Genomic DNA, 18,915 nt, shown 5'->3' with positions numbered 1-18,915 from the left:
AACACAATATGCTGGTGATAAAATGAATGCAGCCATCAAAATCAACTGCACTGGCATGGGGTGGAATCGGTTTTCTAAGATTGGGAGTGGAAGGGAGATTAAATAGTTATCTTTAAGAGGAGTCATGAATGCCAAACAGTAATAGAATACCAAATCTATACATTTGCAAGCAAATTCCAAACTTTGCTGATTCAGTCTAGAGACTCCAAGTTCATATGAAATCCTGATGCTCAGAATAGTAGTAGTTTACCATTGTGTATTTTTTTTCCCAGAAGTTTCTACTTAATTTAGCAGAAGCAATATCATCAGCAACAATGTCATGGGCACATCTGAGGCCATGCTAGTGCATAGTAAAAAAGAAAAAAAAAACCCCACCGCTTCTGCAAAAGCTGAATTTCCGAATGAAGCACTTACTCCAAAATGACAACCATCATGTATCCTAGGTATAAAATTTCCACTGGCCTTTTTATTATTTTAGTCATCTCATAATTTATAATAAATAGGATAATTGTAACTGATAAATATGTCTCGTTAGTAAACAAAGGAATGAAGGATCAGTATTTATACAGGATGCATAACTGTAAAAAATATAAATACCATCATTAAACTCTGCCAATGAAAATATTACTGGCTTCAAGAACAGTGTTTAGACACAGAATTACTGTAAAAATCATACTGTACTTAGTACCTCAGCATATTTTTATCAAATTAAAATCACAAAAATTAAAACAAAATAGCATTTTAAAAAGATTTTTGACCTCTAGTTCCAAAACTACTGTTGATACATAAAATAAAAACATTTCTTAATGATTACCCATTTGAGAGACTTTACATAAAATTATGATATCTTCTAGAAAAATTTAGATGAGAAAATTTCATTCCCCTAACAAATTCAGTGTATAAAACTGCAAAAAAAAACCAAGCAATGAGAAAAATGTGGAAAAATACTGCAGAAGTGGTTAATACCTTTGGGGCTAGGATAATTCTTGACAAAATTCTTATATAAGCTCACCAAAGAAGGGATGAATGTGTGTAAAGCATTTTTGCACTCAGAAACACGCACACACATACATACACACCCACACCCTCACCCACACGCTTTTCTTTTTTTTTTTTTTTTTACAATCAAATATATATAGGCATAAGTTCAGCTTTCTACATATGTTAGTGTACAATAATTGTTTCACCTTATATAATTACATTTGAGTATTCTTCATTAAGAAAAATTCAGCAGTTTTTGAAAAGAAGGCTGCATTTACAGTGCATAGCTGTAACAAAAAAGAACATTGTCATATAGTATGTACATAAATAAAAATACTCTATTTAACATTTGTAAGTACTCAACTACTTTAGAGAATGTAGCAAATAAACTATCTGTGCACACACTCCGATAGTTATATCCAACTCTCATTAATAATGTAACACCACGTCCGCTCATTAGAATAAATCGCTGAACAAGCTGCACATTTGACCATTAACAAGGCTTTGAAAATTTTGCTGTGGAAGATCAACATTGTAGACATTTACATGGGTGTCAGAATTAAAAGATGAAACTTCAAAATGTAAGGGAAGCTTTAGCCTTTCATTTTCTCTTCTGCAGGAAAAAATGGGGGGGAAAAAAAAAGAAAAATCCCCAAACCAAAAAACAGCAGATTGTAGGCTTCTAGGACTTGTGGTTTCTCCTGGATTGTCATAGGATCACTGTGTCATGAGAAAAAGCTTCTTTTAAAAAGAAAAAAAACCCAGCAGTGTCTGATTCCCAGGTATCAGCAGCCGTAGTTCTCAAATTTGCTTTTTTGTGTTTTTTTTGTTGTTTTTGTTTTTTGTTAAAATGCGATATGTACACATTTTGAAGTTCTACATTGTAAGTGTATCTCTGTGGAACTGCTGCCATGTCATGTGGTTTGCACTCGAACCTGCTATGAACGACAGAAATCCCCACCACCGATCACCCCAGGAAAGCAAAGCTGACACCCATGGCCACATGTGTGCTTACTGGATATCCATTCTGCCTCTTCACTCATCGAGCAGCTGTGTTCATGTAAACCAAGGTTTTGAACAGAGAGTGTAAAGTAGGAGAAATTCCTAAATATGACTTTTTAATCGTCCGTTATTGAAGGACGTGATGTCCGTGAGGTATTCGCCATCCCTCCGTTTTCCTCAGGTGTGATGCACGTTACCTACGCAGGCTCCGCTGTGCCTCTCTAAGTAAACTATCAAAATCCATGGAGTCATACTTGCTTTTAGTGGAAGCAGGATCAAAATCATCTGAGTTTGAATCTGAAACCAAAGAGATGCAAGTTCAGTAAGGAGCCAAGAGGTGCTGGCTCGTACTTTTATTACTTTCTTTGTACAACAGTACCAACAAAGCACTACAGAATTAATCCACTTGTGTTTCCAGGTTATGGGATGATAAAAGCCCAGGAATGGGTATCAGAGAAGTTTTAGGTATGGACAGAGCTTTCTGATAAGACTCAGAACTTAACAAAAGCAGTACCTGCCATAAGCACAAGGAAAGAGTTATAAACCGAATGTATATAGAGCAGGTAAGCTCAAAGGGCTTTTCCAAGGACTGAGCACGGCTTATAGGTTTCTCTGTAGTCCAGGAAATCTTGACAGATACTTTACCAGGTGGTCCTGAAGAAAGCCAGGGTAGCCTGCTGGACAGCACACAGGACACATTTCTATTTCTTGCTGACCCACTGTGCAATCTTGTGCAAGTCACTACATCTCCCTGAATCTCTGTTTTTCCCTTATTCTCTCAATTTACCTGTTTAGAGTATGAGCAATTCAGGGCAGGGCCTCCATGCTGCCATATGAACCATCTCAGGTGGGATCCTAAGCTTCTTGTAACATATGTGATAAGTAATAGCAACAATAATGGTTCAGTTCCTGTGGAATGTGTGTTTTAGGGGTGACCTATAAGATCTGCTCCAGATTTTATAGTTGCTCAGATATACATCGTTCTGTTCCTACAGCAGAATTGTGCATTTGTGGTCATATAGTTGCAGTACAGCAACTATTGACATGGCTGCAAGCACTGAATTTCCTTCTGGAGTCATTCCTACTTAACGCTGACTTTCCCTCGTTCTTGTGACACACTTTCTTTCTGCAAGTGCCAACACAAGAAATGGCAAGAAAACGGTGCTCCGAGATTAAGAAGAACTCCTCATCTACCACTATAAGACACACTGTGAATTAAATGTTCATTACAAGTTGTTAAGACAATATCCTCTCACACAGGAGAGGTGTTAAAGTTCTGACTACCATTTTCAAGTGTTTTCTTTCTTCTGTACTCAACCCAAGGCTGATTAATTCTCTCTGCCCTTGCACTAGCTCATGAATTTTAAAGTTCATCCTGCCATTTCCTTATGTAGCTATATCAGATTCTCTGCAAAATACACAGAATGCAGTCTGAAGTAGAGAGGCTCAATCTGTCAGCACGACAAACTGAAAATACTCTGCTCAGAGATACTTTGGGAATCCCACTCGCTACAGAAAGCTCTTCCAGGGAATACTCCCAGTGATGAATAATGTTCAAGAGGGTTCCCTTTGGACAACTTATTTTAAACCCCAGATTTTCTGAGATACAGAGACACCCCTGGCTTCCACTACTAAAGATAAGTCAAATCAACTGAAGACTTCAATCTGTTTTTACTGTTTTTATCAGGCAACATTTCAAAAAAATGCCTTGCTACCTTTAATATTTTCACCATCAATCCTCTGTCTCTTCAGCAGTCAATTGCCTTTTCTTAGCTTTACATTATCTGTTTAGCCACTGAAATGAATTATAGCATATTCATTGTGAACAATGTGTATCATCTTTATCATTTATTCTGAAAAGACATCAATTGGTTAGAAAAAATATATTTATATTAACTTCCTGCATTGTACAAAGCCAAGGGCAGCACATACAAGATTTCATTAGCACTGTCTTACAGGGTTATGCAGAGATTTTAATGACTGTGGTCATTAATTTATAAAAAAAAGTAACACAATATCTGATTAATAAAGATTCAATGGCAAAATGTCCCTTGCTATTTTATTCAGAAAACATTATCTCCCAATACCTTTAGATGGTTTATGCAGGTACCAGGAGAGGTTTAACACATAATGAATACTTTACATTTTAAAAGATAATTAAATAAGAGGTGAGTTTATAATTTATTATACTATTATAGAGGATATTTCAGTAGTCTGCAGTGTCTCTTTATGTACATACACATCATAAGTATTCCTGCAGTAAGAATTTGAACACCTCCAAACATATTTGCAAGGGAAAGCACCAGACAAAGAGTATGTGTGCTCTGCATCAGCCAGCCTGCATCGCAACCTCACCGAGAATGTAGGACAGTACTGTACACTTCTCCTCAGCCAGAAACAGGAAAGACCTGGATCAGTTGTTATTGCCAGTATGCACACTGGAGACTGCCAGGGGAAGTGCAAACACCAAGGGACATGCTAAGCTCTCCACTGGAAGGAGCCTCTCACATCATGACTGCAAGGCCCTGAAAAGGAGATGCTTTCATACATACATTCCTGTGCTTGATGTGGGAATCACCAGCTGAGATCTGTGGCCTCTGACTAAGGGTCAGATTTGGTTGATCATCACAAGCCCTTCTGGCTTTCAAAGCTGAGAAATTATAAATCACATTTAAGAAATGCCTCTTGCAAGTTCTACACATTTACAGTCAAGACTCAAAGTGAATTTTTTCTGTGAGGCACCTACTTTGCTCTCTGTTTGGGGTTCATGAAAATAAATCAGGTGTTGGAACCAAGCAGTCATTAAATAACAATAAATAGTAAAGCATGCTGTAAGTTTCTATGGTGCTATCATTTCAACATGGCAAGGTATTCTTGAATACGGGACACTGACTTTGATAATGATAAAAATGGGCTTTCAAAGAATTTTCACAGACAAATATCTGAAAAAAAGTCAATTCAGATTAGAGTTCAGATTACTGGGCTTTTGAACATCTCACAGAAAGTAAAAACCACTTTCTTTAAAAAAAAGAGCACCTATCATTTAAATACTATAAGCAACTCCCTCCCCAAAACAAACAAAACCAAGCAAATCCTAATTTCTCCTGAGTTATAAGGTTCCAATTGTGTACTTTAATTCGCACAGAGCAAAATACCAACCTAGGTCTGCATAGTTAGACTTGCAAAATTGCTTGCGTCCACAAAAGTACAGCTCAAAGTCAGGTTCATTTGACCTGCGCAAAGTGTATCCATTTTCAAGAGCAGCAAAGGCATCACAAGTATAACGGTAGGTGATGAAACCATAGCTGTCTCTGTAATTGAAAAACAGAGATGTGAACAAAAACTAAAGAGTTAATGCAGATTAGTGTAACCCTTTCCTGAAAGCAAGAACTTGCAGGAGATCCAGCAGTGGAAATGCCAGAAGTACTGCATCCATTTATCAGCATGATTGTCCTGTCATGCAGCTAAATACTTATTTCTTGGACAGGAAATCTCAACTAGCAAGATTAATAAATAAGGATGAAAGAAAATAAATAAGGTTTTGAACTCAGCATGTCATCTGTCACAGCACTTACATTGGTAACTCCCATACCAGTAATCTTACTGCCATAATTTTTTACATATGGCAGCTCCCAACAAGAAGTAATCTCAGAAGTTCTTACCCATCATCCCGTAAATTTACTGTGCACTCCTCAATTTCACCAAAAACTTCAAACCGGTCCCTCAGTTCTGTCCGGGTTGTGTCAGGTCTGATTTTGCCCACATAAATCACACGACGTTCTTCCTATAGAGAAGGAGCAACAGGGAAGGGATATTTTTACCAAACGTGTAATACAGATGAACCTATACGTATAGGCATACACATACGCACACAGATATGCTGAGGATGCATAATTATAGTAAGTCACATACGGAAAGGACTTACTGAATCCTGCTAAAAAGTAAAAATGGTTGTCTACTGGAAAAATTTAAGGTATTTAAATGATGACACATTTGTCAGGTATTGTGGTCCTGAAAGGCTCCACTGCTTGCTCTGTCACTTTTCTGCTATACATCCACTGACAATTCCCTTCATATCTCTTTGTATTTTCTTCCAACTTTTTGACTACTTGTAAACTCTTCAGAACCAGCAACTCACTCTCTCTTGCAATCTATACAACACTGAGCAAAACCAGGACCCAATTTTAGTTGTGGAGTAGTATAAAGTAACACAATTGTATAACTGAATTATAACATTATAAACTCAGACTCAGTTGAGCCATCTTGCAATCCACAGTTCCATCACGATCCATATCTCAAAATAGAGGAAAACTTGTGTGGACCCAGAAGAAAATTTTTATTGAAATAAATATTTTTAGGAGCAAGGGAAGAGAATAAAATACTTCTTTATGTTACCATTAGACTTTTGATTACTTAGGGAAAAAAATTGCCTAAATTCCCTGATTTTACTGGTGTTAGGGGATCATTTGCATGTTATTTCAACATTTAGAGCAAAACTTCAAAGGTACTTTTAAAATCAACACGTCGTGGTCATATCATACTCTTCCGAGTGAAAACGTCCAGCAGAACAACAGAAAGACTAAGAGACCCTGCAAGAGTCACTTTATGAATTTTTGGATTAACACTTTTCTGAGGACAGAGGTGAGTTGAAAGCAAGGCAAAAGGTAGAAAGAGATCTTCATATACCTGTTCTTAAGGTAACAGGGGTGAAGAAGCACTAGCTGTATGTGGATTGGGTGCCCAGCCTTCCTTTGTCTCATGTTGCCTCAGGCTTGAGGAACTGGTACTGCTGGCCCCTTGCTCACCCCCCCCCCCCACATTCATCCCATAAATTGAACCACCACCAAATTCTCAGCTGGTGTAAATTTGTCAGGTAGTGGAGCAATGTCAGTTTAGACCATCAAATTTGGCACCTGAGACTTGTGTAGAATTTAGGTGCTGAGTTCCAAAGGAGCTATGCTGGCTGCGGAGAATTCATGACTATCTTAACCTGAAGGTGCCTAAAGGCTAATGGCACCTCAACTGTGCAATCCAAAAGGCTCTAGGGATCTATATATAGACTCTCATTGCTGCTCAGAAACACCCTTGCCTGAAGAGACAGGTAGTTTATAGTGTCACAATTCCAATACAGCAGGAAGTATATGTTTCCTATGAATCCCCAAAGAGGCACAAGGCACTCGTCATTCGTGGACCACAGACAATAGTAAGACCTAAGACAATAATATTGAGCTCACATCAAAATACATGTGGAAACAAAAATGATCCTGATGACTCTTTTTTGTTTGTAAGAGCAATCACTGGAGATAGAGGGGACCATCAGAACTCTTCTTCGTCCATGGGGTCTGAACTCCCTGTTCACTCTGTGGCACTCTGCTTCCAGAGACTATTCGATACAAAATTAAAACAATTCCTGGAGCAGGAAGACAAAATTAAGATATCTGCTTCCCAATAGAAACCCCTTCTCACTAGATTAGTGAGTCAATTCTTTATTGATTATTCTTTTCCTGGCCCCATAAATTCCAAGGAACCAGATCCAGTTAATCTAAGCTACTGAGAAATGAGCGATTTGGGATTAAAGCCCCAAGCCCCAAGAAATGGAAATCCAAGATTCCAACACATTCATTTCTTGAACAAATGCCCTAACCACTGAGGCACAGCACAAAAAGGGACCACTGCAACACTCTGGGTTCTGTGTAACTCTGTGATCAGCCCAATGAAGTCCCATTTGTTCTGTCAAAGTATGTATATGCTCTGCTTAATCAGTGGGATCAGGTAAGCACCTCCTTCAGATGATCTAAACTATTTTCTCTATTGAATATTTAAGGAATCAAGGTGACTCAATTAGTCCTCCTCTATCATCCTGCCAGGACAGACACTCATTTTTAAATGTCACGCCCTCTAAGGTGTGTGGGCTAAAAACTGCCCTTGTTCTCTGCAATATCAGCTTAGTCTGAAGAAGCTAGCACTGCTAAAAGGATGAACGTGCTCACGGTTAGCCATAAGTTTATGGAGGAGGGGCTGTTTCTTAGCCTCCAAACAGCTGCTGATTTTTAGCTCTGCCTCCACTGTGCCCTAGTCCAGAGCCCTGACCCTCCTGACAGAGGGTTTTGGGTAGGGCTTCTGTGAAATAAAGACTGCAGACAGTAAGCAACAGAAATCTGCATTTCTTCCATTTTCCCCACTCTAATTCTGCTTACTTTTCATTATGGTTGGGTGCCATAAACTTCAAAAACAGGAAAATCTGCATATGCACAGTAATTACTTTTTCAGACTGTTTTACCAAATCAAGGATTTAACCGCATTGAAACACTTGATAAGAAACAATTCCATTGATACTTGCTATTGAACCTAAATGACTGACCAGATGGAGCAGAACATAACATAGCAGACTGTCTAATATACTTTAGCTGAGATAATACATCTCAACTGAAAAAACATAATGTTTCACTCACTGACATGGAGACTGTTATATTATAGTGTGTTGGAAATAACTATTGCACACTCTTCCATAAGTCTCTGTGCATGCCTCTGCAATTTTTCCTTCTTCTATCCCTCTAATAACCTTTATATCTCTAATATCCCTTTAAGACAACTGTAATAAAACAAAACTGAACAATTAAAAAAAAAGCCTGTTAAACTATCACTAGGGGAGTAAGTTAAACCTGCAAAATTAAGGAAATTGAAATTTAAAGCTGAAATGTACCATATGTCCTCCAGTGTGCAGGCATGAGGAGATGTTCTTTCAACTACTTTTTTTTAAGTAAACTGCCATGATGGTATAAGGTTTTGAAGAACCCAGGATTCATACAGTATTGTCTTTGTCTTGGCTAACTTTGGTTTATTTAAAAGCAATTATGAGTAAATGTATTTGCATTCATAGAGTCACCTCCCTTTTATACCTGCCTGTTAATAAATAGGAGTGATACAAGCTTAACAAGATTACAGCATACCTCTAAATGTTAAAGATTTATTTTATAGTAAGTTACTTGCATAAGTCCATATGTGCATATTAAGTATGTTTTTTACTGCACTTGTTAGAAGAGATGATATATGACTTGGGAACCTAGAGATCTGCAGGGAAAAGCTTTTGTTTTCAATTTAATGTAGGCAGAGGGAACCTGTAGGAAACTCCAGAAAGCAGTGTTCATACTTCCCTCCCAAAAGTGCAGATGATTTATTTTGCATGGTAAGTGTTGAGTATGGTTCATTCATTTTCCAGGTAAATAAAGGAGAGAAAAAAAAAAAAAAAGAATTGTCCTGCCAACTCCCTCAGGCCCAACATGTCTGTCTTCTTCCAGTTTATCTAAAGCTTTTTTTCCCTCAATCTTAGCCCTTTTAACCTTGCATTAAAGACATCTGAATGGGCACATGTGGCAGGAAATCTCTGACTGAAAAGGAGTATTTTAAGTCTCAAATTAAAATACTAAAGCATGCACAAACTTGAAAAACAAGACCAGGATATACCTTGCAAATCTAGGAGTCAATAAAGGGACTGCCCATGCTGCAAAACTCACTGACGCTAAGAATCTTTTTGTCTGGCATACACTTTCTCCAAAACTTTTTTAATTTTCCCTTCCTCATTTTTCATCTTTAATTTCACAATGAACTAAAGTGCAGATCATTAGAGGTATTAGTTTTCAAATGTTTTTTTTTTGTGCCAGGCTTCTTCACCCAGCAGTTGTTTTCTTTGCCCCGGTGGAGTGCTGCTGAGCAGGCTCAGTGGGAACTGAGGTGCTCTCCCCACCGTTTTCCTTGCCACTTCTTTTCTGTGCATTTGTGGTGCATACTCAGTTCTCCAAAACCCAGATAATGCTCTCTGCGAAGCTGAGAGATGAAATCAGGTAGTAGCATTTTAAAGCTGAGGTCTGTCGGTCACCCCATGGGCTTGTCAAAGGCTCCACTGTTTCCTCCAGCAGAGGTGGCAGCCCAGGTACAAGCCCCATGCCTGCATTGCCTTCCATGCCAAAGGACTTGTCCTTCTCTTTCAGTACAAAGCAATAAAGAGATTTATCCTTAGAGCTAGAGGCAAAATATCATTTTGAACATGTAATGGGAATGGTTGGGCAGAGATTAAAAAAAATAAAAATGCTATGTATTACTGGAAAAGCCAGTAAAATATAAGCTTCTGACATAACAGAAAAAACTTGCCTTAGATACTGCATTAAAGAATAATTCTGGACTATGTAAGACCTTTGGACAAGTATGAATGGAAAAAGGAAGGCTCATGAAGACTGGAAAGGAGAGAAAAAACATTCCACAGTATTTTCAAGTGTTCCTGTGTGGCAGACTGAGGACTGAAATAATTCAGACACACTGCATGGTGACTGCTAGAAAAACAGTGATGGACCAGTAAAACTCAAGATTTTGGTAATCTTTTTCTCAGCAACCAGTACAGCAAAGGTGGAATCCTGGAATCAGGGTCAGCAAAATGAGAAACTACAGAAAAAGCCAAAGTAAATATACAACATACACTGGATCCTTCATCAGCAAGCATTTACTCCATTAGAGGCTAAGTCTGGTTTTAGACTTTAGAGAAGCCAAGCACTCATTTACAAAACCACCTTTCTCCTGCCTTCCTATGGTAGAGCAATATATTTTCTTTGAAACAGTGTGTTTCCTTCCGCTGTAGTGGCCTCCCAGTGCATTTATCTGTTTATGCCTGTATGCTCTCTGGGACAGGGACTCTCTTGATATTTGTGTCATGTAGGCTGTCAGCACTTAAGAAATGAAAAGTAATAATGTTAATAGTAATTTTCTTCTTCAGTATAAAAGAGGATTTTGTTATACTTCCTGGCAACAGCCTGAGCAAGCAGCAAATGAAGCTGCACGGAGGCTGTGACAGTAAGTCAGTGTAGCAGCCACAGCGGCAGAGTAGCACAGGTTCAAAAACTTTAGGCTGCTAATTGGATGGATTAACCTTCCAGCCCTGGAAGGGGCTTCCTTTAATGGGGAACCAAGAACTGCTTAAACATTTAAGGGCTTCAATGCTCCAGGAGCACTAGTGTGCTGAGTGTGCCCCGCCAGACTTGTAGATCTGCTAGACTCAGGCTTGCTGAACACTACCACCCATCCGCTGGCCAGCCCCCTCTTTACCCAATGTCTTTCTGCTACCACTTGACCACTTACTGTTGATGCAAAGCTTTCTCCCAGGGCTCGCAGGCCTGTACACTGTGGAGCTGTCACAGCTCTTCAGGCAGGCTACAGTACTCACTGCTTCCAGTGCCTCTCCCACAATTGCTGCTAACCTGCTAACTCCTCTCAAGCCTCTTTGCCTGGTTGTCAGACTCCAGGACCGAAATGTGCTAACTGTATTTCTGAACCCATCCCTTGGAAAGTATTTGCCACACGGTCTGATGATCTGCTGCAGGAAAAGCCTCCATAGCTCACAAATTTCCTGAGGTGTATCAAAAGAACCAAGCAGTCCTCAGTCTCCTTGGCAAATCACTATGATCTGCCTGGGTTGTGGGTTGGATGACAGTTTCTGCAAAGCCCTGAGTAGACTGTCTCTTCCTGCAGTTCTTCCTCAAGTTTGATGATGAACGTCTCTACTATGACCTGGTTAGCATTATTAAGTGACTTGGCTAAGTCTGGGTAGCTGGGTAGGCAGACCAGCATTACATTCAGTGAAGATCCATTCCAAAATGAAATTTGGACCCAGTGAAATATCTAAAGTCAAGATCAAACTAAGCTATACTAAAATTTGTTCAGTTAGCAAAGGTATCACATTCAGCAGCATTAAATTAAACAAACGAATGAATGATGAAATTATTTTTCGTACTATCTAATTGGAAAATGACTTGTGGACTCAGCCCATATTTTTGAAGTGTGACTGCTCAAAATTGAGACCCCAATCCACAGAAAAGGCACTGAATCTCCATCAGCTTGGGGGGGGGAGAAGAAAGAAGAGAAAGAAGAGAAGAATATTACAATACCTATTGAAGTTAAGCTTCACCTTTACACAGCTGTAAGTCTAGATATGAATTCAGAAATCCATGCTGGAAAATGCTAGCCCAGGCCTTTAGCTGACCTAAAGTTACTGCAGCAAATGTGTTGCGTGCAAGACTGAACAGGTAGCCATTTAAACATGCCATTGTCACATAGCATGAACACAGACTTCTAAAACAAGCCTTTTTGGTCAATATGCCTTCACATCTGCCAAAATACAAGCCACCTCACAATCAGGGAGCATTGCTACACGTATGGTTTTGACAGATTGAAGTATGCGAAATTTTCTCCCACTTCTTTTTTCTAGGTGTCACACTGCTGTCGTTACATCCAGACTAGTTCTAGATGTTGATGTTGATCCAACAACACCTGATGGTGTTAGTTCAGTCACAATTTCTGTTCCTTTTCCCCTATGCATCCTTTCTACAACTAACTCCTGAGATCCTAGCATGGTGCTTCTCATGAAGAAAAGCCACCTGTTCTATGTAGCACTCAAGCCACTAGTTTTACTCAATTTCTAAGCCATTCTTTTAACAGTATTTGGAGGTATGTTACTCATGAATCAATTCTTGTAGGATGAGAATAAGGCTAGCGAGAAAGGAAAGAAGTCCCCAATGCAGAAAGCAAAGAAACCTAAATTTATAGAGCAGTAAAAAGAGTTCAAGGAAAGAGAGGGAAGAAGAGATTCTTGGGGCTGAGTAGTGAGTTGAGTTCCTCAAGTAGGCAAAGAATGCTGCAAAAGAGCTCCATAAGCCAAAAGGAATAAGAAAGAGAACAGAGAAAGTTAGACTAAAATAGCAGTGCCTTAGTGAAATTAATACACATTTTATCATCGACTTCAGGGGTTCAGGGCTTCCCTTTCTCTGCTGTCCCCCAAGGCCACTTATTTGCCTAGCGAATTACCTGGTACAATTGAATTCCAATTTTTAAAGTAACAGTGCTGATAAACTTTGGAGAAAGGAGCTAACAGGATTTCATCTACATCTCATGCAGCTTATATACAGGTACCTAGATTTTAAGCTTTTGCTATGTTCCATTTATAGATATTTTATGAAGATATGATTTGCCATCCCACTAGATCATTTTACTTCTGATTTATTTATTATTAATAAATAAATACAAATTCCATAATAATAATAATTCAATAAATATAAACTTCGTTAATGAAGTTTATTTACCTGCCAGTGCTCACCTTACAAGAGAAAATAAATTCAGCCTTGGTTTTGAATAGTCTAAAATTCTTAACATGGAGGAAGTTACATTTCAGTGTATCTAGATCTTTCCAATTTTCTTTTCGTTCCTCTTTCCTCCTCTCTTGATCAGCTCATTTCCAAATATTTTTTTGATTTAAACTAAATCAAATTTTCTACCTTCTCAGTAGGATTCAGGTTGATTTACACAAGTATGGTACAGTAATTGAGAAGTAGTGAGATACGCTCATGGCAGAGGTCTACTTGAGTCTCTAATTTGTATTAGATCTAAGAAAAATCATAAGTTACAATTACTGAAAGTTAGTGTTCAGTGCTGAGTAGATGGAAGCCAGATATTTTAAAATTAACAGCAACAGTGACTTAAATATAGGCATATATAGTCAAGCAAAATCATTCCATTGCCTTCACTGGGTTTCAGATTAGCACAATACAGCACGTTATAGCCCTAAATCTCATGCTTTACAAAATATACGTTTCATCCATATTTTGTAGATAGCACACCTGAAGCAGAGAAAAGTGAAATGATTTGACCAAGGTCACTAAAGACAACAGTAAGAGAGACAAAAATCAGAATCTAAATTTGTCTATTCTTTTCCAGAATTTACTGTTGCCACTAGACTACACCAGTCTCTGTCAATCTCTATGTACTCTCAACTCTGGAGGCTTAAGCATTAGGAGAAATGCTGCAAAGAGTGTGACATATAACCTTTTACTACAAAGTCCACTAAAGGTGTTGGGAAGAGACCCATTCATTTTGGTAAGCTTTGGATAAAGCACTAAGGGAAAATCTGGAAACGAAGATGAAGCATCATAGTCTGCACAAGTTAATGCAGAGCAAGAGGATGGTCAGAGCAGCACAGAATGGAAAGAACGGGAACACAGAAAACTAAACAGAAGATGTTACAACAAGCCACCAAAAAGGCTTGACAACTACAAGGTGAGCCCAGACTTACAGCAGCTACCAATTTATCAAAACCATCGTGCAGTTCCCAACAGGGAACTAAGAAAAGGCAAAAGCCATCTGTCCCTCTAATAGTCATTCCTCTGTTCTACTGCTGCAACATGCAAGAGAGTTTAATGATTCCCACAGGGGCATTTCCTTTGCCTTGTGTGTTTGGGTTGTTTCACACAGAACGTTGATGCCCAAAATAAATAAATAATCCATATTCATTACAAAAGAACCTGTGTTAAGTCACATTTTTAAACCACATCATGTCTGCAGACTGTTTTACTAAAACTCACTTAAAAATTAACCAAGCTATAGACAGAAAAAAACAGAATTAAATTCATATCTATCCTTTGGGTCCCAGCTATGAATTCTGTTATTTGCACCCTCTGTAGGGACAATTACAGCTACCACAAAAGTATGATGACTACTTACATAAGCTGACTGGCTTCTACTATTGCTTACTAAAGAAACAGAAATTTGGAAACTAGACACTGTTTACTGGCAGTCTCATAGGTGATATGTAGTATAAAATGCAGGTTCACCGATAGACCTGTATAAGAAGTAGGTAGACAGGACCACTTTTAATTCTCTATTGTCTGAGATTGAACAATTTTCTAATAAGTCCTTGGTATTTGCTGTCTGTGATGAACTTGGAGAGTTGCAATTTGCAGAACCTGAAAATATTAGTATTGCACAATCAAAATGCAAATTGTTATAAAGACACATATTTGCCTAAAATTAGATATACTAAGAAATACATGTGAGCAGATTTTTGTATTTTGTGTGTTCTACTATAAAGAAGAAAGAAAAGGAAGTCTCAGTTTTAGCTTTGGTTATCTACATAAAGAAACAGAAATCTATTTCAAAATGAAAGTTATCTTCACAGTGCTTACAATTGCTTTCTGCCTCTGTCTCTCCCTTTGTTTGGCCCTTTCAGATTCCCGTTTTTCATACTCTTTGCGGTATTCTTCCCTCTTCAGCCTTTCATGCTGATATTCCTCATAGCTGTCATATCTAGGAAACATAACTTAGTCATTAAATCAAGCACCTGCATTTGTTAATATAAAATTAATAATATAACTTCTAGAATGCTTCACCATCTCTTGAGAATCAACTGAAAAGCAAGCCAAATGCACACAAAATGTACTACCTGGGTCTATGACTATACGGTGATCTGGATCGCGATCTCGCATGTAAGGGAGAACTTCTGTATGCTCGGTGTCTACAGTGGCTGGACTCATAATAGTAACAAGATCTGTAGGAAGAAACACATTTACCTCTGTCATTCGCTTTGAATCTATTGACACCATTTTCTCCCGAGCTACCTCTTACCTGAACTTACAATTTCTTCTAAGCTACCAGTGAGACTTGCTAGTGACAGTTTGCGATCTCCTGCTCATTTAAGGGGCCTCAAGTAATTTTTTTTACCCTTCTGAAATGTTCCTTATTGAGGCTGACGCAGAGCACAGAGTCAGCCACTGTCAACTTCATCTGATAGGGGCTGCAGCTAGATTGGCACAGGGCAGCTTGCAGATTGTGGAAAAGGTTAGCTCTGCAAGTTTCTCACCCACTGCTCTGCCTCTCTTCTCACTGGCTCCACTCAGAAAGTGTAAACTTGGCAAATTTGAAGGAAAATGGCAAACAAGCGTTTGTGTAGCAATCCTGTAACCTGCAGAGTTAATCAGCTCAGGGGCAATATAAGGAGTTGAGCTGTATTAAATTACTTCTTGTTTTTTATTTCTTTGCTTTAAGTTGCTTTATGCTTTTTACGATTTTCCTTCTTATTAATTATGATGATGACATGAATTTGCTGTACTGTACCTTGAAGAGGATCTACTACAGGGCGATCTTGATCTCGATTGGGAATATGGAGAACGGGAACAAGACCTGCGTTGAGGAAAGGACCTTGATCTAGAGCGTATCCTTTGGGATCTTTGAGAAAATAAGGATTTGGGTGGAGACACTGAATCTCTGCATGGAGAGTTAAAAGAAGAGCAAGAAGGCGATATATCAAATAATGAATAGGCTTGTGTCCCATCCCAAGGGTAGCATAGTTTATCATTTTCATCTTCGCTATCATCAAAGAGACCATCCATTGCTAGTCCTGAATTTATAAACATAGGTAGTTTGGAGAATTGTTCATCACTATAATCATTGTCCCTTAGTTCACTGGTCTTATCTGCCTCTTCATCAAAAACAGCTTGGCTGGGGTGACCAAAATGCTTATTCAGTTCAGCCCGAATTTCCTGGTCTTGGAGCTGTTTTCTGTTACTACAGTGGGAACCCTGCTTACTTGTCTGTAAAGTCTCTTTCTTGAAATACTGGTCTTGTTCTAAAGAAGAACAAATCTGACACTGCCACCCAGGTGAAGAATCCTTAAATTCTAGTTGTTTGGAGTCCTGAAGTTCCTGGGATATTTTAATGTGTATTTCCGATTTTGAATTCACAGATTGACAGTAGTCATGGTCACCAAACAGCCGCAAACTGGGCCGTTTTGTCTTTCTCTCCTCATGTCCACTGGACAGTACTGTAGTCTTGCTAAGCTGTGCATACAGCTCAGATTGTTCTGGACCCTTCTTGGTTGGGTTATTTCCTTGAGAACCGGAAGACTCACTATAGCGGGGCTTTTTTGAAGGTAGTATAACAGTCTTGCATGATGACTTCGGCTTAGGTGAAGTCCTAAAAGGATTATCTTGGTTGGCTTTATGAGGAGGGGTCGTCGGTGGAGTTAGGCCTAAGGGGTGGGGAAAAAAAAGGAGGAAAAGAACATTTTTAAGCACAGAAATAATGTTTATTAAGAAACTATACATGCTTCTTTAAAATAGATAAAAGTAGCATGAACCCATTCTATGACACTTTAACTTAACAATACTATTACTAGGAATAAGAGTATTTAGGGTTTGAGATACCAAAGTTCAGATAACAACGATGGCACCAATACTAAAGCATTGCCTTTAATCTTCAACATTTTTTCTGCCCCTCCCCTTCCTTCATGACATCCACCTCCTTCCTCTGTACTTTTTGATATAGAAAAAAAACCAAAAGATAAAGATCAAAAGACTTTTTTGATAAAAATCAAAAGGATTTTTATATAAAAATCAAAAGTCAAAAGACTGGACTGTCACAAACCTAAAGAAATTAGCAGACAAAACCCTGAATAAAAGCAAGTCTGAGAAAAACAAATGAGGTTACCAAAGAAACCTCTGTAGTACACAGAACTTAAATGCAAAGTAGTACAGCAACTGTACAACTTGACTGCAATGACTCTTTGTCTCCACAGTTCATTAACTTGGTAAACCATTGCTAATGTATGGATAATACATTATTGTAAGCATAACTAATACATTTTGCCTGAAATGGGGTTCTGCAACTGAAACCCAAGCAAACAATAGGACTACTGCAACTGTAATGAACATTTAGAACTAAATATTAGCGAGAGTCATGAAGTAGGGAGACTGAAATTCACTTGATGATAGAAATGAAACAGATAACTAAAGACTAAAGATACCAGTAACTACCAGGATTTTTCACATAACTATATCAGATTACACCACTATTGTAAGATGAAATTGCATGAAGGACTACAGCCCATTCTAGTAAAACCTGGGAACCAAAGAAGCATCTTCCCCGTTTTTTTCTAAGGGAAGAAAATAACTCTCAAAGTTATCTATCGAATTCATAAAAGTTGTTATTAAGACTTTATAAAAGAATGTCTATGTAGGCTTAAAAATAAACAAATACGTAAGTATTTTCCTGAATTAGGAACAGAGATAAGGGAGTTCTTCTAGTTTATCTAGTCCATCCTTAAGCATTCCAGAGACCAATGCTAGACCAGGTTTCCTTTTCTAGCCCAAGCAATGAGCTTTCCATGACTTAGCTAGTGAGAATGAAAAAAGGATGCAGACGCACTTTCAGGAAGTGTGTATTTCAAATATGGCTACAGAGTTTTATTTTGTATTTTTAACCATACAGTGGAACTCAGCAGATCAATGCAAATGGAACATGTTTTATAGTGTCTTGCTGTAAAGAAGAAAAAGAGTCCATCAATGCACAGTGCTCCCTAAGGAACATAAATGGAGACCGGGAGTCCCATTGCATTAGCTGTAATGAATTTGTCCCAGAAAAAAAGAAGATAGGAGTACCAAGACATGAATACTTGATGTGACAGAGAAGCTTGATTTTGTCTGAACATTTGGAAAAAAAGGGTTATGAGCTACCCATGACTACATAAAGACTTTGTCTAATGCCATTAAAGTCAGGGAAACCAAGGCAGAAATGCTGAACCCTAAAATTCTAGCTACCCACATGTGAATATAAAAATTGTGCAAAGTTGTCATTGTTAAAACTATTTCCTTTGTGTCCTCAATTTTCTCTTACTTCCCAAAAATTCACTTGAGCCAGCAGTAGGGATTTCACACCTTAACCGCCTCCTGAATAACAAACAATTTTGACTGGCAAACAAGTTTTTGTTAAAATGAAAAGAACAAGCCCCTTCAATATTCTGCAGTAATCATTTCTGGGTTGAAAATTCAGGTTTAGATTCAACAAAAATTTAAGTAAGCCAGGATGACTTTCTAAATTAAAAATTTAGAAAAGCATTTTTATTCATGAAATTATATAGCCCATGAGGAGCCCTGGGGTTAGTTACTGAATTTTGGTATGTATTTTTAAAGAAAGAGCAAACTGAGAGAACATTAATTCCAGTCTCTCCTTGTTGCATGCTTATAAAGTACAAACACTCCACAACAGACGTCTGAAATACCTGCAGACTCGAGAATTTTAGGCAAAGAAACCCCATATATAATCTAACGTTCAAAGTAAAATACT

General features: G+C 38.3%; 1 protein-coding gene across 1 annotated transcript in view; it reads right to left on the bottom strand.

The window, feature by feature from the left end:
• Nucleotides 1–2,176: 2,176 nt before the first annotated feature.
• The window catches only part of PPARGC1A (PPARG coactivator 1 alpha), a 390,462-nt gene continuing 373,723 nt past the window's right edge, over nucleotides 2,177–18,915 (bottom strand). Inside the window, exons 8-13 of the mRNA XM_067297171.1 lie at nucleotides 15,910–16,822; nucleotides 15,239–15,343; nucleotides 14,982–15,102; nucleotides 5,646–5,767; nucleotides 5,143–5,294; nucleotides 2,177–2,280 (exon numbers count right to left, since the gene is read on the bottom strand). Of these exons, the coding sequence (XP_067153272.1) occupies nucleotides 2,177–2,280; nucleotides 5,143–5,294; nucleotides 5,646–5,767; nucleotides 14,982–15,102; nucleotides 15,239–15,343; nucleotides 15,910–16,822 (1,517 nt within the window). The remainder of the gene's footprint in view (nucleotides 2,281–5,142; nucleotides 5,295–5,645; nucleotides 5,768–14,981; nucleotides 15,103–15,238; nucleotides 15,344–15,909; nucleotides 16,823–18,915) is intronic.

This window comes from Apteryx mantelli, chromosome 5, assembly GCF_036417845.1.
Source record: "Apteryx mantelli isolate bAptMan1 chromosome 5, bAptMan1.hap1, whole genome shotgun sequence".
NCBI lineage: Eukaryota > Metazoa > Chordata > Aves > Apterygiformes > Apterygidae > Apteryx > Apteryx mantelli.
Note: the sequence above shows the minus strand (reverse complement) of the source record. Positions and strands in the feature narration are given on the sequence as shown.